We start from the raw sequence: 19,216 nt of genomic DNA, 5'->3' as shown, positions 1-19,216 counted from the left end.
TAGTAATATAACATTTTTGTCCTGATATTTTTAGGATTATATTAACATTTATAAGTTCTAACTTAATATATTTAACATATAAAATGCTGATTATGAAACCTTGATATTTTTCCCCCCTAAGGTCATTTATAATAAACGTTCCCGGTCTCTTTTGTGCACTTAGTGATAGTTTATGGTTGCTGTGATATAGGGTTTCTTCCTGTTTATAGGAAGAAGGGGGGGGTGGCAGGGTCCAGAAGGAGCTAGCCCAAGCAGAATACCTGTTTTTTTTCCCCAGTCTCACACTTCGCGGAAGATCTTTGCTTGCAGGCTCTGGCTCCCTGAACTCAGAGAGAGAAAGAAAGAGAGAGGGAGAGATGCACCTACATGGCTAAAAATGGATTTGTGTCATTATTTTTTGTCAGTGATTTTCTGAGCTTGAAATGAGTCATGTTGAAATAGTCATAACTTTATGTTGGAATATTATGAGAACTATACTGCTCACAAATATTAGGGAATATTTTATCGCTTCATTTTCAAATATCCCATAATTTTTGTGAGCAGTATATAACAGTAGTTCTTTATATTTGCTCTTATACATCATTTTAAACTTTGAGTGTGAAATATTTTTAATGGGCATAGTTAGGTAGTATTTACAGCTAAAAATTCTATTGGGAAAATGCAGGCTTGCAATAATATTTTTTAACTCAATCTGTATAAAGGTTTTTCTGAAATTACTGTGATTACAAAGCAGTAAATATCTTGGTAACATAATTTATTTCTATTTTATGACTTTTTTTAAACTAAAACAAATATAAGAATTTTTTTTTTTATCTTTTTTTTTTCTGTATTTTTCTGAAGCTGGAAACGGGGAGAGACAGACAGACTCCCGCATGCGCCCAACCGGGATCCACCCGGCACGCCCACCAGGGGCGATGCTATGCCCCTCCGGGGCATCGCTCTGCCGACCAGAGCCACTCTAGCGCCTGGGGCAGAGGCCAAGGAGACATCCCCAGCGCCCGGGCCATCTTTGCTCCAATGGAGCCCTGGCTGCAGGAGGAGAAGAGAGAGACAGAGAGGAAGGAGGGGGGGGTGGAGAAGCAAATGGGTGCTTCTCCTATGTGCCCTGGCCAGGAATCGAACCTGGGTCCCCCGCACACCAGGCCAACGCTCTACCGCTGAGCCAACCGGCCAAGGCCTCAAATATAAGAATTTAAGCAGCATTTTCAATGTACACCTGAAGATAGAATTTGATAATTGACTTAATAAATAATGATTTAATTAGGGACACCTAGTTATTGTGCCAGAAACAGAACTACTTAGTATAACATGATTTCATTTTCCAGATAATGTGTACTTTTCATAAGATTTATATGCTTTAATAAAATAGATGGGAATAGATGTAATTAGATATAATTGTACATTTCTTTGCTCTCAACAGAGTAAAACTTTTCAATATACCTATTACACTTATTTACTTTATCTCTCTTTATCTCTTTCTTAGTCAGTCTTTACTCCCCAACTGTCCACAGACACTGATTGTCATGGTGATCAGTAGCTACCCCTGCCAGGCTTTTCAGTTACTTCATTCTCCTTACATCACCTCTCAGCTACAGTCATCAGTTGGCCTCTCCCTCTTTCTTCACACTGGCTTTTTCAGGGCTGCCGTACCTCAGATTCTCTCTGGATTCTGCCTCTCACTCACACAGCATCGATAGTAGAATGCTTTGGACCAAGTCCTGGGCTCGCTGTTCCCCATGCCCTGTCTCTACCTAGCCCGAGTTTTAAACATCATCAGCAAGCACTGTTGGCTCTACCTTGTCAGAATATATTAAATCCATTCATTTCTTTTCTACAGCCTGTTGTTTAGTTCAAGGCAGTGTTGGGATGCTTACATTTGCTTCCACTTTTTCTCTTTTCTATTTTTACACTCGATAAATCCATTCTCCAAAATCAAGAGTTATTAAAAACAAACCAAAACTGCATTCATATAAGATTCAGAGTCATTAAACAGTGAAAAAATCTTCAGTCATCACTGCTTTGTATATATATTCTTCTGGTAGACTTTCTATTGCACTTAGAATATAATATGAAATTTTTTTCTTTTTTTTTTTTTCTTTTTTACCGTGTATTGTCAACCCCACTTAATGCTAAGGTCGCCTGCCCATTTGCTCAGTACAGAGTGCTGCTCACCATGTACCAAGCTAAGGTTTCTGCACATCCTCATCTGTTACCTTGAAACACTTCTTCCTCTCATTTACTGAGGTTCATTTTTTTTAGATTCATTTAGATCATTGGTAGTCAACCTGGCCCCTACCGCCCACTAGTGGGCGTCCCAGCTTTCATGGTGGGCGGTAGTGGAGCAACCAAAGTATAAATAAAAAGATAGATTTAACTATAGTAAGTTGTTTTATAAAGATTTATTCTGCCAAACTTAGCAAAAAATTGACATAAAGTACTTGGTAAGTAATTATTATTATATGCTTTAACTTGCTATAACTTTTTTATAAATTTTACATTGTAAAGTTATTTCCCTACTTTATAAATCACCATTACTGTGGAACTGGTGGGCAGTTAGAAGATTTTACTAACATAGATACAAAAGTGGGCACGGTAGGTATAAAAAGGTTGACTACCCCTAATTTAGATTCATTTAGATTGGGTGATACCTCCTTGAAGTGGATTTCCATAACCACTTTGTCTATAGTGGTTCCACCACCTTACTTGGCAGTCTTATTTTCTTCATATCATATGTCAGTATCTGACATTATTGATTTACTTCCATGTTTGTTGTCTGTCTCCCCCCAATAGAATATATTCTTCCTGAGGGCAAGAAAGGGCCTTCTCTGCTTTGTTCTTCAACTATCAGAGCATTCCCTGGCACAGGAAGGGGCTCAATAGTACAGCTGACTGAAGAAAAGCATAAATTTCTCTTTAAATTTACTTAGAATAAAGGATCTTTTCTGTTTTGTTGCTTTAACTTATTTTTCAAATATAAAATGTAGAAAGCTCAATATACTTTTGTAATTAATCTATTAAGTAAAACAATACCAAATACACTCAAATAGAGAAAAATTTAATCTTACCTCTGTTAATTAATTTTTATTTTCATTGAAAGAGAAAGAGACAGGAAGGGAGAGAGAGAGAGTGAGAAGCATCAACTCATAGTTGCTTTACTTTAGTTTTCAATTGATTGCTTCTCAGATGTGCCTTGACCGGGGGCTCAAGCCTAGCCAGTGACCCCTTGCTTAAGCCAGCGACCTTGGGCTTAAGCTGGCACCTTGGGCTTCAAGCTAGTGACCTTTGGATTCTGTCAGTGATCCCATGCTGAAGCCAGGGAGCCCATGCTCAAGTGGGCAACCTTGGAGTTTTGAACCAGGGACCTCAGCATTCCAGGTCGATGCTCTATCCACCATGCCAACATTGTTCAGGCTTACCTCCTTTATTTTAAAGGAGATAGTAGAGACATTGGTACTTTAAAGTTAAGGAGAAAATAAATTACTTTGATTGCAAATTGGAATTTTTTATGTATTGTGATATCTTAAACTCTGGAGTACAGTGTGGTACAACTGAGGTACAGCCCATATTATGTGATATTCAGCTATTAAAGGTGGATTTAAAGTATGTAAAATGAAGCATGTTAATCTAAGACTGTCTACACATTCATAGGATGTAATTCCTGTTCATTACTACCTGATACCTCCACCAACAAAGACGAAAAATGGCAGCAAAGATAAAGAAAAAGACTTAGAAAAAGAGAAAGATTTCAAAGAAGAGTTTACTGAAGCATTACGAGATCTTAAAATTCAGTGGATGACAAAGTAAGTTTTTAATCCCTTAAGAGTTCGCTTTTCTTCCCATTTGCAGCAATATTATGTGTGTATCTGCTGGCTGTATTTTAAAATGTTAGCAGTAGATGATAGGGTTTACAGGTGCTTTTCAGTTTTCTTGTATTTATTTTTTAATTCCCTTTTGTGATAAGAATTTTTTTAATTTTATGTTAATCACTTATTCTGATTTACTCTTAGAATTTTATTGGGTGATATAAAGAAAAAAATATAAATGACTTTGCCCATTCTCCAAAGATAATCATTGTGCTATTATTATTTACCTCTGTATTTATATATGTAGCAGTGTGAATGATACTGACATTGTGTCCTAGTTTTTTTAGTTACTGTTTGATATAAGCATTTCCTATGTCATCTAATAGCCCTTTAAAGTATTTTTATTATATTTTTCAATTTCTTTAAATTTATTGAAAGTTTATTTATTTCTCCCACTCCCATCCCATGCCTCTGGTGAAGACCAATTTTTCTCTGTACTTATGGGGTTGGTGCTTTTTTTTTAAATTCCACATATAAGAGAGATCATTTGTCTTTCTATGTCTGACTTATTTCACTTAGCATAATACCCTTATGGTCCATCCATGTTGTCATAAATTGAAGGACTTCATTCTTTTTATGGCTAAATAAAATTCCATTATATATTTATTTGTACACACACACACATTTACTATACATATATATTTCACTATTCATTCATCCACTGATAGAAACAGAAGTTGTTTCCATATTTGGATATTATAAATAATGCTGAAATGAACATGGGGACACAGATATTCTTTTGAGTTAGTTTTTATTTTTCTTTGGATAAATACACAGAAGTATAATTGCTGGATCATATGATAATTCTATTTTTAATGTTTTGAGGAACTTTCATACCGTTTTCCATAGCAACTACACCAATTTACACTACTGCCAACAGTGCACAAGGGTTCTGATTTCTGTACATCCTTGCCAACAATGTCTTTTCTTCTCTTTTTGATAATAGCCATTCTGACAGGTGTGGAGTGATATTTCGTTGGGTTTTTATGGCATTTCCTTGATAATGAAGATGCTGAGCATCTTCTCATGTATTTACAGCCATATGTATGTCTTCTTTGGCAAAATGTCTGTTCAGATTTTCTGCCCATCTTTTTTAAATTTATTGGGGTGGTGTTGGTTAATAAGATCATGTAGGTTTCAAGTATACAATTCTGTGATACATGATCTGTATATTGCTTTGTGTGCCCGCCACCTGATGTCAAATTGTCTTCTATTACCACATATTTGGCCCACTTGACCATTCTCCCACCCTTTCCCCTGGCAACCAATACCAGCAACACAGTGTTGTCTATGTCTGTGAGTTTCGTTTTTAATATCCCACATATGAGTGAAATTATATGGGTCTAAGCTTCTTCTGACTGACTTTATTTCACTTAGCATAATACTCAACATCCATCCCTGTTGTCACAAATGGCAGTATTTCATATTTTATTGTGGCTGAATAGTATTCCATTGTATATATGTACCACATCTTCTTATGCTTTCCTTTATCAAAGGACACCTTGTTGTCTTCATGTCTTGGGCACCATTAATAATGCTGCAGTGAACATAGAGGTGCATATATTTCTTTGCCAATAAGTGTTTTCAAATTTTTCATATAGATACCCAGAAGAGGTATTGCTGAGTCATATGGTATCTCCATTCTTAGTTATTTGAGGAACTGCCGTACTGTTTTCCATAGTTGCTGTGCCAGTTTACATTCCCACTAGCAGTGAGTGAGGGTTCCCTTTTCTCCATAATCTCTCCAACACTTGTTATTACCTGTCTGGTTGATAATAGCCAATCTAACAGGTGTGAGGTGCTATCTCATTGTGCTTTTGATGTGCATTTCTCAAATAGCTGGTGAAGGTGAGTGGTTTTTCATGTTTATTGGCCGTATGTATATCTTCTTGGGAGAGGTGTCTGTTCGGGTCCTCTTAACATTTTTTTAATTGAATTGTCTTTTTGTTTAGCGTTGAGTTTTATGAGTTCTTTATACATATATTTTGGATATTTACTCCTTGTTGGAGCTGTTGTTTGCAAATATCATCTCCCATTCAATTGATGGCCTTTTTGTTTTCTTGTTGGTTTGTTTTGCAGTACAGAAGCAATTTAGTTTGATAGAGTCCTGTTCAATTATTTTGCCTTTACTTCCCTTGCTATTGGGGTCAAATTCATAAAATGTTCTTAATGGCCACATTCTACAAGTTTAGTTACTATGTTTTCTTTTATGAAATTTATTGTTTTAGATTTTTTGTTTAGGTTTTTGATCAATTTTGAATTACTGTACATGAGGACAAACTGGAGTCTAATTTCATTCTTTTGCATGTAGCATTCCAATTTTCCCAGCACCATTTATTGAAGATGCTTTCTTTTCTCTATTGTATGCTTTTGGATCCTGTGTCAAAAATTATTTGCTTATATACATGTGGTTTTATTTCTAGGCTTTCATTTCTGTTTCATTGGTCTTTGTGTCTTTTTATACCAATACCGTGCTGTGTTTACTATCACAGCTTTGTAGTGTAATTTGAAGTCAGGTAGTGTGTTGTCTCTGGTTTTGTTCTTTTTTCTCACAATTGCTTTGGCTATTTGCAGTCTCTTGTGGTTCTGTACAAATCTAATCATTTTTATTTTACTTTTAGAAAAATGACATTGGAATTTTAATGGAGATTGCATTAAATCTGTATATTGTTTGGTAATATGGTCATTTTAACTATGTTGACTTTTCCACTCCATGAACAACATCTCTCTTTCTCTTTTCAAGTGAGAATAGGGGAGATACAGAGACAGACTCCTTTCATACACCCCGACCAGGATATAGCCAGCAACCCCCATCTGGGCTGATGCTCTGCCCATCTGGGACCTCTTGCAACCAAGCTATATTTAGCACCTGAGGCAGAGGCTCAACAGAGCCATCCTCAGCACCCGGGCTGATGTTCTTGAATCAATCGAGCAATGGCTATGGGAGAGGAAGAGGGAGAGAGGACAGGGAGGGGAGAGAAACAGATGGTCACCTCTCCTGTGTGTCCTGTGAGGAAATTAAAACAACCATCAACAACCTCCCCCAAAATAAAAAGTCTAGGAATAGATGACTTCACTGCCAAACATTCAAAAAAGATTTGACACTTACCTTTTTCAAACTCTTCCACAAAATAAAGAAGAGTCAATATATTTTGAGGCCACATAACCCTGATTCCAAAACATACACACACAAAACTATAGACTGATATCTTTGATGAATAAAGATGTAAAGATCCTTAATAAAATGCAAGCAAATCAAATACAATAATACATTAATTAAGCAGATTAATACAAAGAGATCTTTCTATTATTTTCAGTAGGTGGTGCTAAATCACAAGCTTTTGGTTCTGTGAACTCCCTTTGCTGGCTCCACAGAGCCAGATGCTGCTCTCAGTGTAGCTGCGATCAGTGGGGCTGTGGTGGGCTGGGGAACCCAGCAGTTTTATGTGTTGTTTTCTCCTGCTGATAATGGTGACATCAGACCTCACAGCGTCCCCCTGTGCCCCTACTGGAAACCAGTAATAGTGCGTACTCTTTGCTCAGGGGAAAAAGTGATTCTGTAGTACCAGTTCTTGGGTTTGCAGATAATGTGCTATATAAAGCCTGATACCAAGGGCTAAGAGAGATGAGCTCTGGGAGTCTACCGTGGCAGCAGTGCCCCATAGCTTTATTTCTCTGTTTCTCTGTCTGTTCAACTGCCCGATAACTGTGGCTACATCCCTGTGCTGAGTCCTTGCTCAGGTATCTGGGCTCAGCCGCAGATCATATGGCTTACTCCTACAGGAATGCCCACTGAATTTCTTTGCTCCTCTTAGCTTAAGGAAATACCAGCCACAGCCCAATTTCTCCCCTTTCTGGCCTTAGCCTGGCCTTAGCCTGGCCTTGAGCTCCTGGCTGCAGGGCTACATCTGTGACTCATACCAGTTTCTTTCCCTTCCAGCCTCTCTCATTTGCCCCCTAGTCACCTTTTCTCCCTCTTAGTCACTTTTAGATGTTTCGATGTGTGGATCTCTCAGACTTGCTTGTGCATTGAGCAGCTAATCCTTTGTTGAATTACAGCTGTTCAAATTGTTGCAACTTCAAGAGGCAAGACCTCTTCAAGCTGCCATTCCTTTGACATCACTCTAAAATACCATTCTTAATATCTATGTAATATATACTCTTGTGGGTGAAATATAACTCATTTAAGAGTCTATTTTAGCCCTGGCCGGTTGGCTCAGCGGCAGAGCGTCGGCCTAGCGTGCGGAGGACCCAGGTTCGATTCCCGGCCAGGGCACACAGAAGCGCCCATTTGCTTCTCCACCCCTCTCTCTCTCTTCCCCTCCCGCAGCCAAGGTTCCATTGGAGCAAAGATGGCCCGGGCGCTGGGGATGGCTCTGTGGCCTCTGCCTCAGGCGCTAGAGTGGCTCTGGTTGCAACATGGCGACGCCCAGGATGGGCAGAGCATTGCCCCCTGGTGGGCAGAGCATCGCCCCATGGTGGGCGTGCCGGGTGGATCCTGGTCGGGCGCATGCGGGAGTCTGACTGTCTCTACCTGTTTCCAGCTTCAGAAAAATGCAAAAAAAAAAAAAGTCTATTTTAGTGGTTTTCAACCTTTTTACCCATGCGGGCTGGTGAAGATAAAATTATTTTGGGGACCACTAAGGCAAAAATCACCCTGAGCATAAGTGAATTTAAGATCATTGGGTCTGTAATCTTCATACAACATCAGGGTGGTTAACTCTTTTGCAGACCGGCACAAAATTTCTGGCGGGCCAGTTCCTGGATTGGTAGTCAAAAACCACTGATCTATTTGATGCGTACATTTATAGTTTTTCTTTGTAATACTGTAATGGATGTTTTTTGGGTTTTTTGTAGAGCCACTCTCGCGCCTGGGGCAGAGGCCAAGGAGCCATCCGCAGCGCCCGGGCCATCTTTGCTCCAATGGAGCCTCAGCTGCAGGAGGGGAAGAGAGAGACAGAGAGGAAGGAGAGGGGGAGGGGTGGAGAAGCAGATGGGCGCTTCTCCTGTGTGCCCTGGCCGGGAATCAAACCCGGGACTTCTGCACGCCGGGCCGACGCTCTACCACTGAGCCAACTGGCCAGGGCCTGTGATGGATGTTTTTACACATATAGATTTATTTTTAAATTTCCATTAGTTATAGCATCTTTAAAGTACAATTGAATCAGAAATTAATTTTTAAGAATCATCTTATGTTTTGCCAAATGGCTTTCTAGAGTGAATATAACAATATATACTCTGTCTGGTAGTGTATGATGGGGCCTGTGTTGCTCTTTTTACCTTTACCAACAGTAAACCATGTTATAAAAAATAAAGCCTTGCACCTGACTGGTGGCAGAGTGAATTGAGCATTGTCCATGGACGCGGAGGTCCCAGGTTTGAGACCATAAGGTCGCCGACTTGAGCATAGGCTCATCTGGCTTAAGCTCAGGCTCACCAGCTTGAGTGTGGGGTTGTCAGTTTGAGCACAGAGTCGCCAGCTTGAGCACAGGGTCGCCGACTTGAGCGTGGGGTCATTGACATGATCCCATGGACACTGGCATGAGCCTAAGGTTGCTGGCTTAAACGAGGGGTCCTTACCTCAGCTGGAGTCCCCGGTCAAGACACAAATGAGAAGCAATTAATGAACAGCTAAGGTAACGCAACTATGAGTTGATGCTTCTCATCTCTTTCCCTTCTGTGTGTCTCTCAGAAAAAAAAGAAAGAAAAGAAATAAAGCCTTGTTACTATATGGTGCAAAAAGAAAAGGCCATTATTGCATTTCGTTACTCATTGTTAAATTTGAGCACTTCGAATGTTCTTTCATTCTTTGGTATAGCCTCTGTCAGTCGGGCCATGTTCTTTGCCCAGTTTTCTGTTGGCACATCGGATTTTTTTCTTAACACAAAAGATATTAATGTGGCCCTGTTCAGGTTGCTCAGTGGATATGGCATCATCCTGGTGTGCTGAGATAACAGCTTTAATTCCTAGTCAGAGCACATACAAGAAGCAGCTAGTGGGTACACAATTAAATGGAACAACTAAGTGAACTAAATGGAACACAGAGTTGATGCTTGTCTCTCTCTCTCTCTTCTTTTCCCTCTCTCAAATGAATGGGAAAATGAAAAAAAAAGAGAGATTAATGCTCTATTATACTTGTCACAGCTTATTTTTTTACTTAGATTTATTCTGTGTAGTCAAATTGATTGCTTTTGCTTTTTCCATGTGTATCATGCAGTTTTTTGTTTTTGTTTTTTTTTTTGTTTTGGACAGAAACAGACAGAAAGGAAGAGAGATGAGAAGCATCAATTCTTTGTTGTGACACCTTAGTAGTCCATTAATTGCTTTCTCATATGTGCCTTGACCAGGGGTCTATACAACAGAGCAAGTGACCTCTTGCTCAAGCCAGCGACCTTGGGCTTCAAGCCAGCAACTTTTGGGCTCAAGCCAGCAACCATGGAGAGTCATGTCTATGATGTCTATGATCCCACACGCTCAAGCATTCAAGCTGGTGAGCCCACGCTCAAGCCGGCAACCTCAGGATTTCAAACCTGGATCCTTTGCATCCCAGGCTGACTCTCTGTCAACTGTGCCATCACCTGGTCAGGCAACCACTGATTTTCCATTGGAGTCCTCATAGCTGAATATGTGTACATCCATACAGTCATGAGATCTTACAGAGAGCAGACATCATATTGTGAAAATGGCTCCCATTATAATGCCATTCCATATTCAGGTTTACTTTTCCACTTAAAACTAGGTTGTGACTCCACCAGAAGTCACAGTCTTTGGGTCAGTCTGTGGCTGGTTGTAGGATGTTAGAAACAGTTGAAAATGCCATGTACGTCATTCAGAAGTGAGATTACAGAGACTGACTTTGGCATGACAGTGATGCAGAAACTTTGCCCCTGGCTGGTTCTCAGCCCCCAGTCAGAGGACTTTCTTCCTGGGAGGAGCAGGACTCCGGCACTCCTCACCCAGCCCAGCTGCCCGTTGCTGAGGCTAAGTGCCAGTCATATGTGGTCAAGAGGTAGGGGTCTTTTCTTCTGCTCAGCCCGTCCTCGTCTGCCTTGGGTGTGGCACTGCTGAGGCCCCCTCCCCGCCCCACCCCGCACCCCGCCTCAGCGCAGGAGGTGTGGGTCTATGGCAGGCAAGGCCAGCCAAGGAGACTGCAGGCTGCTGCTCCCACTCACGTGATCAGCAGGGACTGACCTGCTTTTGTTCAGTTTCCCCATCTGGGAGCGTGGAATGTCTCTTATTCATTCAAGACTTGAGATTAATTTTTTTTTCTAGATCTTGGACATTTCTAGAATTTTATTTCTTTTTTGCTATTGGTGAATTTTTTTTTCTCCTTTTAGGAAAGCTGTTGATGCTTTTTTTAAAAATCTTTTTATAGCCTGACCTGTGGTGGCGCAGTGGATAAAGCGTCAACCTGGAAATGCTGAGGTCGCCGGTTTGAAACCCTGGGCTTGCCTGGTCAAGGCACATATGGGAGTTAATGCTTCCAGCTCCTCCCCCTTCTCTCTCTCTGTCTCCCCGCCCCCCCTCTCTCTCTCCCTCTCCTCTCTAAAAAATGAATAAAAAAATTTATTTAAAAAAATATTTTTATTGCTTTGAGAGAGAGAAGGGGTGGGAGAGAGAAAAATCAACCCATTATGCCACTTAGTTTTATTTAGTTGTGCCCTCATTGCTCACTTCTCACGCAGGCCCTGACTGGGGATCGAACTCGTGTGGCCTCCGTGCACCCCAGCCAGGGCCTGTTGATGCTTGCTTTTATTGTCCATCCTGTTGAACTCTTAATTGAAATAATTTTTATTTTCTATTTTATAGGTTTTTAGGTTAGCATATTTATGCCACCTGCAAATAGAGATCATCCTTATAATTGGGTATACTTATATTCAAATTGAGGGCTTATGTTAATGACTGGAACTTTAATGTTAAACAGGAAAGATGGGAATTCTCTTTATAAAAGAAGTGAAGTAATGAATGTTCTCTCTTTCCTATATACATAGGCTGGATTCTAGTGACATTTATAATGAATTGAAAGAAACATACCCTAATTATCTTCCTCTGTATGTTGCACGACTTCATCAGTTGGATGCTGAAAAGGTTAGGCATATTCATTTTTAATATAAGTATTTTATTTCGTTTATAATACTAGATAAGGTTTGTATTTTGAATTAAAAGGCAAACTTGTATTTGTCTTCTGTTCTCAGAGACTGAAAACGTTTTTCCTCAAATTGACTGTTTTATAAAGCTACTTTCATTTAAGGTAATTAAGGAACCTGGCCATCGCTGTAGGTTTAGGATTCTTGCTCTTTGGTCACTGGGATTAAAGTAGTGGTTAAGATACCCTAAGGATTGCTTTTCTGACATTAACCTACAGAGCAAGGAGCAGATGGCCCACTGCAAATCTAAACACCTTCAGGAAAAGAAGAACTCCGCTTTGCATTAACTTTGTTAACGATTGTAGCTTTTAAGAATTAGCCATAGTTCCAGACTTTCTTAACATGGACCAGCTCTCAAATAGTAATCCTGGTAGTAAGAGCATGCTGGCCATAGTCGATTAAAAATTATCAAGGGTTTAGAGTGAACTATCAAATATTAAAGGGAGACCTCTAAAAGACTAAAAGAAAAGAGAGAAGTATTATAAGTTGCTGAGAACATCACAAATATCATGATAATCATAGACTTTGTAATATTCTTGTTTACTCTCATCTTTGTGTTTTAATAATAATTAGAATTTGTTTCATCAGCTAGTGCTTTTTTTACTTCTTTTTCCATGTGGCCTGTGGCATGGGACTGAAGTAACACAGCCAGTCTCTAAAAATCTTTTCTTAAGATACCCAGAAAAGGAGTTGCCTTTGTAGAAAACACTTGACATTTTTATGAACTTTATATTTGCTTACTCTTACCATTTAATGCCCACAGGGAATGTAAATTAGATACTCCCCTGTCTGTGCTCAGCTTTTGGAGAGGTGCTGACAGTTACACAGATCACAGTAGGAGACAGCACGGAGCCCCTTGGACTGCAAATGAACGACACAATCCCTTCACACTTGGGTGGAGATGACAGAAAGAAAAACATTTTAATATGCTCATTGATGCATCCATTTTTTTCTTATTTCTTTTTTTCCTTTCCAGGAACGAGTTAAAAGACTTAATGAAATTGTTGATGCTGCAAATGCTGTAATTTCTCATATAGATCAAACAGCCCTAGCAGTTTATATTGCGATGAAGACTGACCCCAGGCCCGATGCAGCTACTATAAAAAAGTACCTAACCAGTAAATAATCTTTCTTGCATCTCATTTCTTAGCTACTTTTTTAAAAGTAGGGATTGATATTATTGAGAATATTTTTCTTTCCTGGTATTTGTTATATTTTTATAATTAGAGTTGTGACTAATTAGATGCTCCCTCCTCAGATACTTTGTAACAATTTAATCATTTTAAGATGAAGCAGAAGTAGTCTAGTTTGCTTTCTCTACCTTTCTCTACCAGTAGGTGCCGTCCTGGTGGAGAGATTTGCATAGCTGTGATCCAGCAATCTAGCCACGTGGGGATTTGTAGGAAATGAATGCATGGAGAGGGCTAACATATAACACCCTATAAGTTAACTTTTAAACTATTTATTGTCCAGTAGCATGAAAACCTCATATTTAGTTTGTAATGTGTAGTAAAGCAAATGATGAAAATTAAAAGTAGGTAAAATCCATTATCTAGCAACTTCCGATTATGGAACTGGCCTTACAGTATTACCTGGGATAAAAGGAAGGGGAAGGTTTATAGCTTTGCCTTTATGAACCCTAATGTGATAGGTAAGCAGGGAGGCTAAGCTGGGTGTATAAGTGAGTGGGATGGTTCCTTCCATGTGTGAGTGGGTTTACATCTGTCAGTCTAAGGGTCCAACAGCTCTTTCACTTTTACCCTTCCATGAACTCTTACTATCAGTACTGGTTGGTTTTTTTTTTTTTCACTTTGGTTTATTTTCAATGTAGGGGATCATTGCTTTACAAAGGTAGATATCATCACTTTCTCAAGTTATTATAACTAATAAAGTGAAGCTGTTCAGCCTTCCTAATAGTGCTGTAATTCCCCTTAAGGGTTCCATCAGTTTCCATTAGAGTATTTTGTTTTGTTTTTCTGTATAGAAATACAGTATGCAAAATTGCAAGAACTCTTGGCATTACATGGTTTATACACACATTGCTACCATTTATTGATATTACAGGATATTATGAATCTTATAAGTGGTAGTTTTCAAGTAGAACAAAATTTGGTAAAAGTTAGTTGTTAACCATTGTCAGTACCCTTTTGCACTTTCTGGAGAAAAATCTCAAAACATTGTTATTGTTAAATAACATTATTATTCATTGGGAAAAGTGTAGCCAGTGTTTATGAAGTGCCGATTATGTATGAGGAACTACTTGGGGCATTTTAAATACAGTGTTTCATTTAAATTTAATCCTCTAAAAAACCCGTGAAGTAGGGCCATTTTTACTCCATTTTTATAGAAGAGGAAACTGATGCTCTAGGAGATTAAGTGACATGCCTGTGGTGACAGGACTAGGTTGTAAGAAAGCCTTTACTCAAACCGGGATCTGTCCCAAGCCTGTGCCCTTCTCATTTCTTGATAAAGCCACTCCCTTATTTTTCCATCCTAATCTTCAGAAGATTACTATGCCTAATTGTTTTCTCACAAACTCATCATCTTCACAAGCATCTGACATGAGTTGGACAAAATGACTCAAATAAGCAAGCATTCTAGAGACAAACACTGCCCCTAATGTAGGTTGTCACTGCATTTCATTCAACAGTGACTTGCATGGTTCTGGGAATCAGGAATACATTAGAAGAAAATAAAGATACCTCCCCTGGAGCAAGGCAGTTTATCTTAGTGGTTAAGAGCAGGGATTCCAGAATCAGACTATGTAGCTTGAACCCTGAATCTACTTCCTAACGGTAGAACCTTGAACAAATTGCTTAATCCCTTTGTGCCACAATTTTCTCCTTTGCAAAATGGGGATAATTAATTTATCTTACTCAGAATTATTTTGAGTATAAGTGAGTTAAAATGCTTTAAACTTGAAAATGCTAAAAACAGTTCCTGTCACATTGGAGTAAGCGTATTTTTTTGCTCTATACATGAAAGTTTAGGATTAGAAGAACCTCTGTACATCTGTACATACACAGAGACAAATATGTAATAACTGCTATTTATTAGAAATCCAAACACAAGATATTTTTCTGATTAAGAGTTATGTAGCTGACAGAATTTAGAACCGAATAATTTTCTGTGCTATTGCATGTGGCATTCTGTTTCAACCAAGCCCAGCAATCTTAACTCATTCAATCTGCATAAAATAGTGGCTCCTTTGTTACTTATTATAAATAAATAATTTTATTTGATGTACAATACTAATGTATATTCATAGCTATATAAGATCTCTGCATTGAAAATACTAAGCAAAAGAATGCATGAATCTAAGATAAGGCTGTACTTTTAAATAACTTGGACTGATGTGTGGAATGTTTTTTGATCTGGTGTGCAGTGACATGGACAAACAAAAATCCACCCTCGTAGATGCCCTTTGTAGGAAAGGATGTGCCCTGGCCGACCATCTTCTTCAAGCCCAGGACCAAGATGGGGCTGTCTCAAGTGATGTAGAAGGAAGGGAGGATGAAGGGGAAAGTATTTTGGATTCTCTGACGGAAACTTTTTGGGAAACAACAAAATGGACTGACCTTTTTGACAATAAGGTAACCTTTCTACTTCTTATTTTTGAACCATGTTTGGTGGTTTCTTCACAAACTTCTCTTGTGCCCCGTTGCCGACCTTTTACTATTTCCAGTTTCTGGCCAGAAGAAGAGAATAAGTGGAGTGAGGCTAAGCTTAGCTCTGAAGAAGGCATGTTTAGCGATTTTACATGATTACATTTGTCATACCTGTTTTAAAACCATTTTTTACTGTTATTTTATCTGTCTGCCAAGTGTTGGTTAGCAACACTAATTTGGAAAACAGCTTGAAAATGTATGTAGTAGTCTTTTGGGTAAGCCAGCCAATTACATATGAAGCTAAAATTAAGAACATTTCTAGAAATTGTCTTCCTGCCTTCTCACACGTATGTATGTACTGATTTGTCAGGGATAGGGGGGTGGTATCATGGTTAGTTCAGATATTATATTTCTCAAAACTCTAACTTCTAAATAATTATCATCTTGATTTATAGCTGATCAATTTTAAAAGCCAGTTTAGAAAAGTGACATTGATAAATGTTTGGATTTTGGTCTTAAAAACATTTTTAAATTTTTTCAGCTCTTTAGTATAACTCTTAGAGTAGAGATTGTACAACTCCAAGTGTTTGATGTACCTTTCCTCTGGAGATTAAAAAAAAAAACCATCAAGTAAATGACATCAGTGGAATTCTCGCCGTTGTTTTATTTTAGCAGACAGATGCGTGCTTTCAAAATGAACCATGATCATTTCTAGGAAAGAACTTTGAAAGTAGGGCAAGTTCTTTCTGTGGCTTCAGGTCTTTCTGCCACAATTCAATAGTGGAATGAGGGGGGAGCACAATTATTTATATTTATATATTCTGGAAACTACCAGAGGTTAAGAATTTGGATCTGAAATCAGACCCCAGGAGTTTGAATCTTGCCTCTACCACTTTTATGTGTGTGACCTTATTCTGATGCCTCAGTGTTTTATCTATTAAGTGAGGATAATGAATAAAACTACCTTCCATGGGCTTCTGTGAATGAGTATTAAGTACATACGAGGACCTCAACTATGTTGGCTGTTCTTACTAACAAATAATTATCGCATGTCTACTTTATTCCAAACACTGGAGAAAGATTGCTGCTAGAAAAAGACGAATAAGGTCCTGGTCCAACGGAAAGGTGATGAACATCATAATAAAATTGTTATAAATAAATAATTTTATTCTTCCATAATATACTGTATTAGGGGCCATGCATAATATTATTACCTGACTGTTTACATTCAGAGCAACAATACAAGTAAATGTGACAGGATTTCTTTCTTTGAAAATGTTCTCCACATTCTAAAAGTAAAGACCAAAAGTAAAAATAAACGGTTAAGAGTGTATTTGACAGATAACAATAGTTGAAGGTACAGGACTTGTATAAAAAGAAGTAGTGGAAAGTTTATATAATCTGGTACTTTTCTATTTTTTTTTTACTTGAATCCTCTTTTGTAATTTTGGTAACTTTTAATGACTGTAGTTTTGTACTTGCCTCGTAATTTGCATTTTTGTAATCATTTAGGTTGGCCCTGTTCTCTTATTCATGGAGAGGTATTTGGGTGTGAATTTAACAGCAACTGATTTATCCTAATAAATTTCTTCCTCAAGATAAATTGTCTGTTCTGTGGAATACCCACCACTTTTAAATACATTAATTGTTCTTTTAAAAGATTTTTTGGCATTTACTTGGTATAACATGTTCATTTTAAAAGCTGTACTATTGTAAAGGCCTCAATTCTTTCTTTATTGAAGCTAAATGCCTTAAAATGTGGTTATGTCATTTATTCTACTTTGCATTATAGGTTTTGACATTTGCATACAAGCATGCATTAGTAAATAAAATGTATGGGAGAGGCCTTAAATTTGCAACTAAACTTGTGGAAGAAAAACCAACAAAAGAAAACTGGAAAAACTGTGTTCAAGTAAGTAATATTTAAATTGTCACTGTTAAGCATCACTTGAGCACTACACAGTGACAGGAGAGCTGGCCGCCTCCTGAGAGCGATAAAGCAGCACTGACTGCAGCGTGGCCGGTTATTCCTGTAATGAGTATAGTCTGAGCTATAGAGTGAATGCATGGTGAGTCAGTCAACAAATTATTTCCATTTTTTTAAGCATTTTTTACTTCTGTCCAGAAAACCTGTATTTAGCTTCAGGTATTTTCAACATAGGCACAATACATTATAAATTTTCTATAGATAGAAGATGAAGTTTTCCTTTATGAAGGAAACAAGTAATTCCTTTAAATACATGTTGGCTTAATTCTAAAATGGTGGAACATTTAGAGTTTTGTATTTGACTTTATTCTTTCTTTGAGATGATAGGCCATTGTATTATTTTACCACATACTGTATTACATGCAGAAAAATTCTGTGGTTGTCCTTTTTTGCAGAAGTTAATTGTCAAGTGTAAAAACTTACTGAATTACATAGAAATTATTTTAGCCTCACCTTTTCTTTGTATATGCGTAACTGGTTTATACCTAAAGGACATAGGGAGGTTGGGGAATGTTGGTTATGCCAAATGTGGCCAAGGGTTTGCTCTTTATATTGAAGGTATTCTTTGGATGTAAAACTGACCAGTCAGTTCCGGTGAAAGTTTTTGATTATACTATAGGTTATCTTTATTCTTAGACCTTTTTCTGTGTACCTTCACCAAAGTTGTGTGACATTTCAAATAAGCTCTTTCAGATTTTTGAATTGTTTAAGAGAACTCTTTCTGGAGTAAATTGTTAATAAGTCCAGTCTCATCGTGTAGGCGGTAATCTGCGAACTCTTGTATTTGTGATGCCAGTGACCCACCCAGACATTCAAGTCGGGATGCTTTGTAACTCGTCTCCCTTCCACTCTGCTCATACTGTTTTCCAACCAGCAACCAGAAACGATGGCTTTCAGCACCTGCTGGTGAATCACCATCACATTTAGACTAAAATCCAAACTCCTCACTGGGCCCAATAAGGAGGGCCCCATGTGATCTGGCTCCTGCCTCCTTTCCAGCTGTGTCTCAGATCTCACTTCCCCTATTCACTCTGCTTCTGCCACGCCAGCCCCTTCCTGCTTGGCTAGAACAGCCATGCCCTTTCCCACAGGAGGACCCAAGCATTCCAGCTATATGGAAAGCTCTTTCCCAGACTTACACAGAGTACGTTTCTTCTTGTCGTTCAGATTTCAACTTAAATGTTACCTCCTTTGAGAGCCCTTTCTTGACCATCTAATTTTAATTTCCCAGTTGCTCTGCAATATGTAGTTTTATTTTTACGGAAGATTTGATAGATATTTTATTTACTTATTTATTCAGATATTATTTTACCGCTTTATTATTTGGTTTTTCTGAATAGAACATAATTTTTCCTAAAGTGGAAATGGCTTAATTCAATGTTTGTTTTCCCAATGCCTAGAATAGTGTTTGACTTACAGTGGGCACTTAGAAAAAAATGAATGAAAGGAAACTAGATTAGTAGGAAGGAACGAAGTAAGTAAGTTGATTGGTAAGGAAAACTAAAGGTTAGTAAGAGGGAGAGAAAGAAGGAAAGTTGGCCAGGATGATGATAATTACCAAGATAGGCTGGCAGGTAGGAAAGTTTATGTAGTAGTTGGTAGTAAGGGACA

The 19,216-nt window shown here is 38.4% G+C and overlaps 1 protein-coding gene across 4 annotated transcripts in view; it reads left to right on the top strand.

The window, feature by feature from the left end:
* Window positions 1-19,216, top strand: part of TPP2 (tripeptidyl peptidase 2) — a 90,315-nt gene that overhangs the window by 69,732 nt on the left and 1,367 nt on the right. For 2 of the 4 annotated variants that reach the window (XM_066235328.1, XM_066235327.1), the window contains 5 exons: window positions 3,649-3,800; window positions 11,855-11,951; window positions 12,987-13,117; window positions 15,396-15,603; window positions 17,411-17,530. In XM_066235328.1, the coding sequence (XP_066091425.1) occupies window positions 3,649-3,800; window positions 11,855-11,951; window positions 12,987-13,117; window positions 15,396-15,603; window positions 17,411-17,530 (708 nt within the window). Of the gene's footprint in view, window positions 1-3,648; window positions 3,801-11,854; window positions 11,952-12,986; window positions 13,129-15,395; window positions 15,604-17,410; window positions 17,531-19,216 lie in introns of those variants that run through there. The other 2 variants (XM_066235330.1, XM_066235329.1) reach the window with 2 other exon arrangements.

Source organism: Saccopteryx bilineata, chromosome 6 (genome assembly GCF_036850765.1).
Source record: "Saccopteryx bilineata isolate mSacBil1 chromosome 6, mSacBil1_pri_phased_curated, whole genome shotgun sequence".
NCBI lineage: Eukaryota > Metazoa > Chordata > Mammalia > Chiroptera > Emballonuridae > Saccopteryx > Saccopteryx bilineata.
Note: the sequence above shows the minus strand (reverse complement) of the source record. Positions and strands in the feature narration are given on the sequence as shown.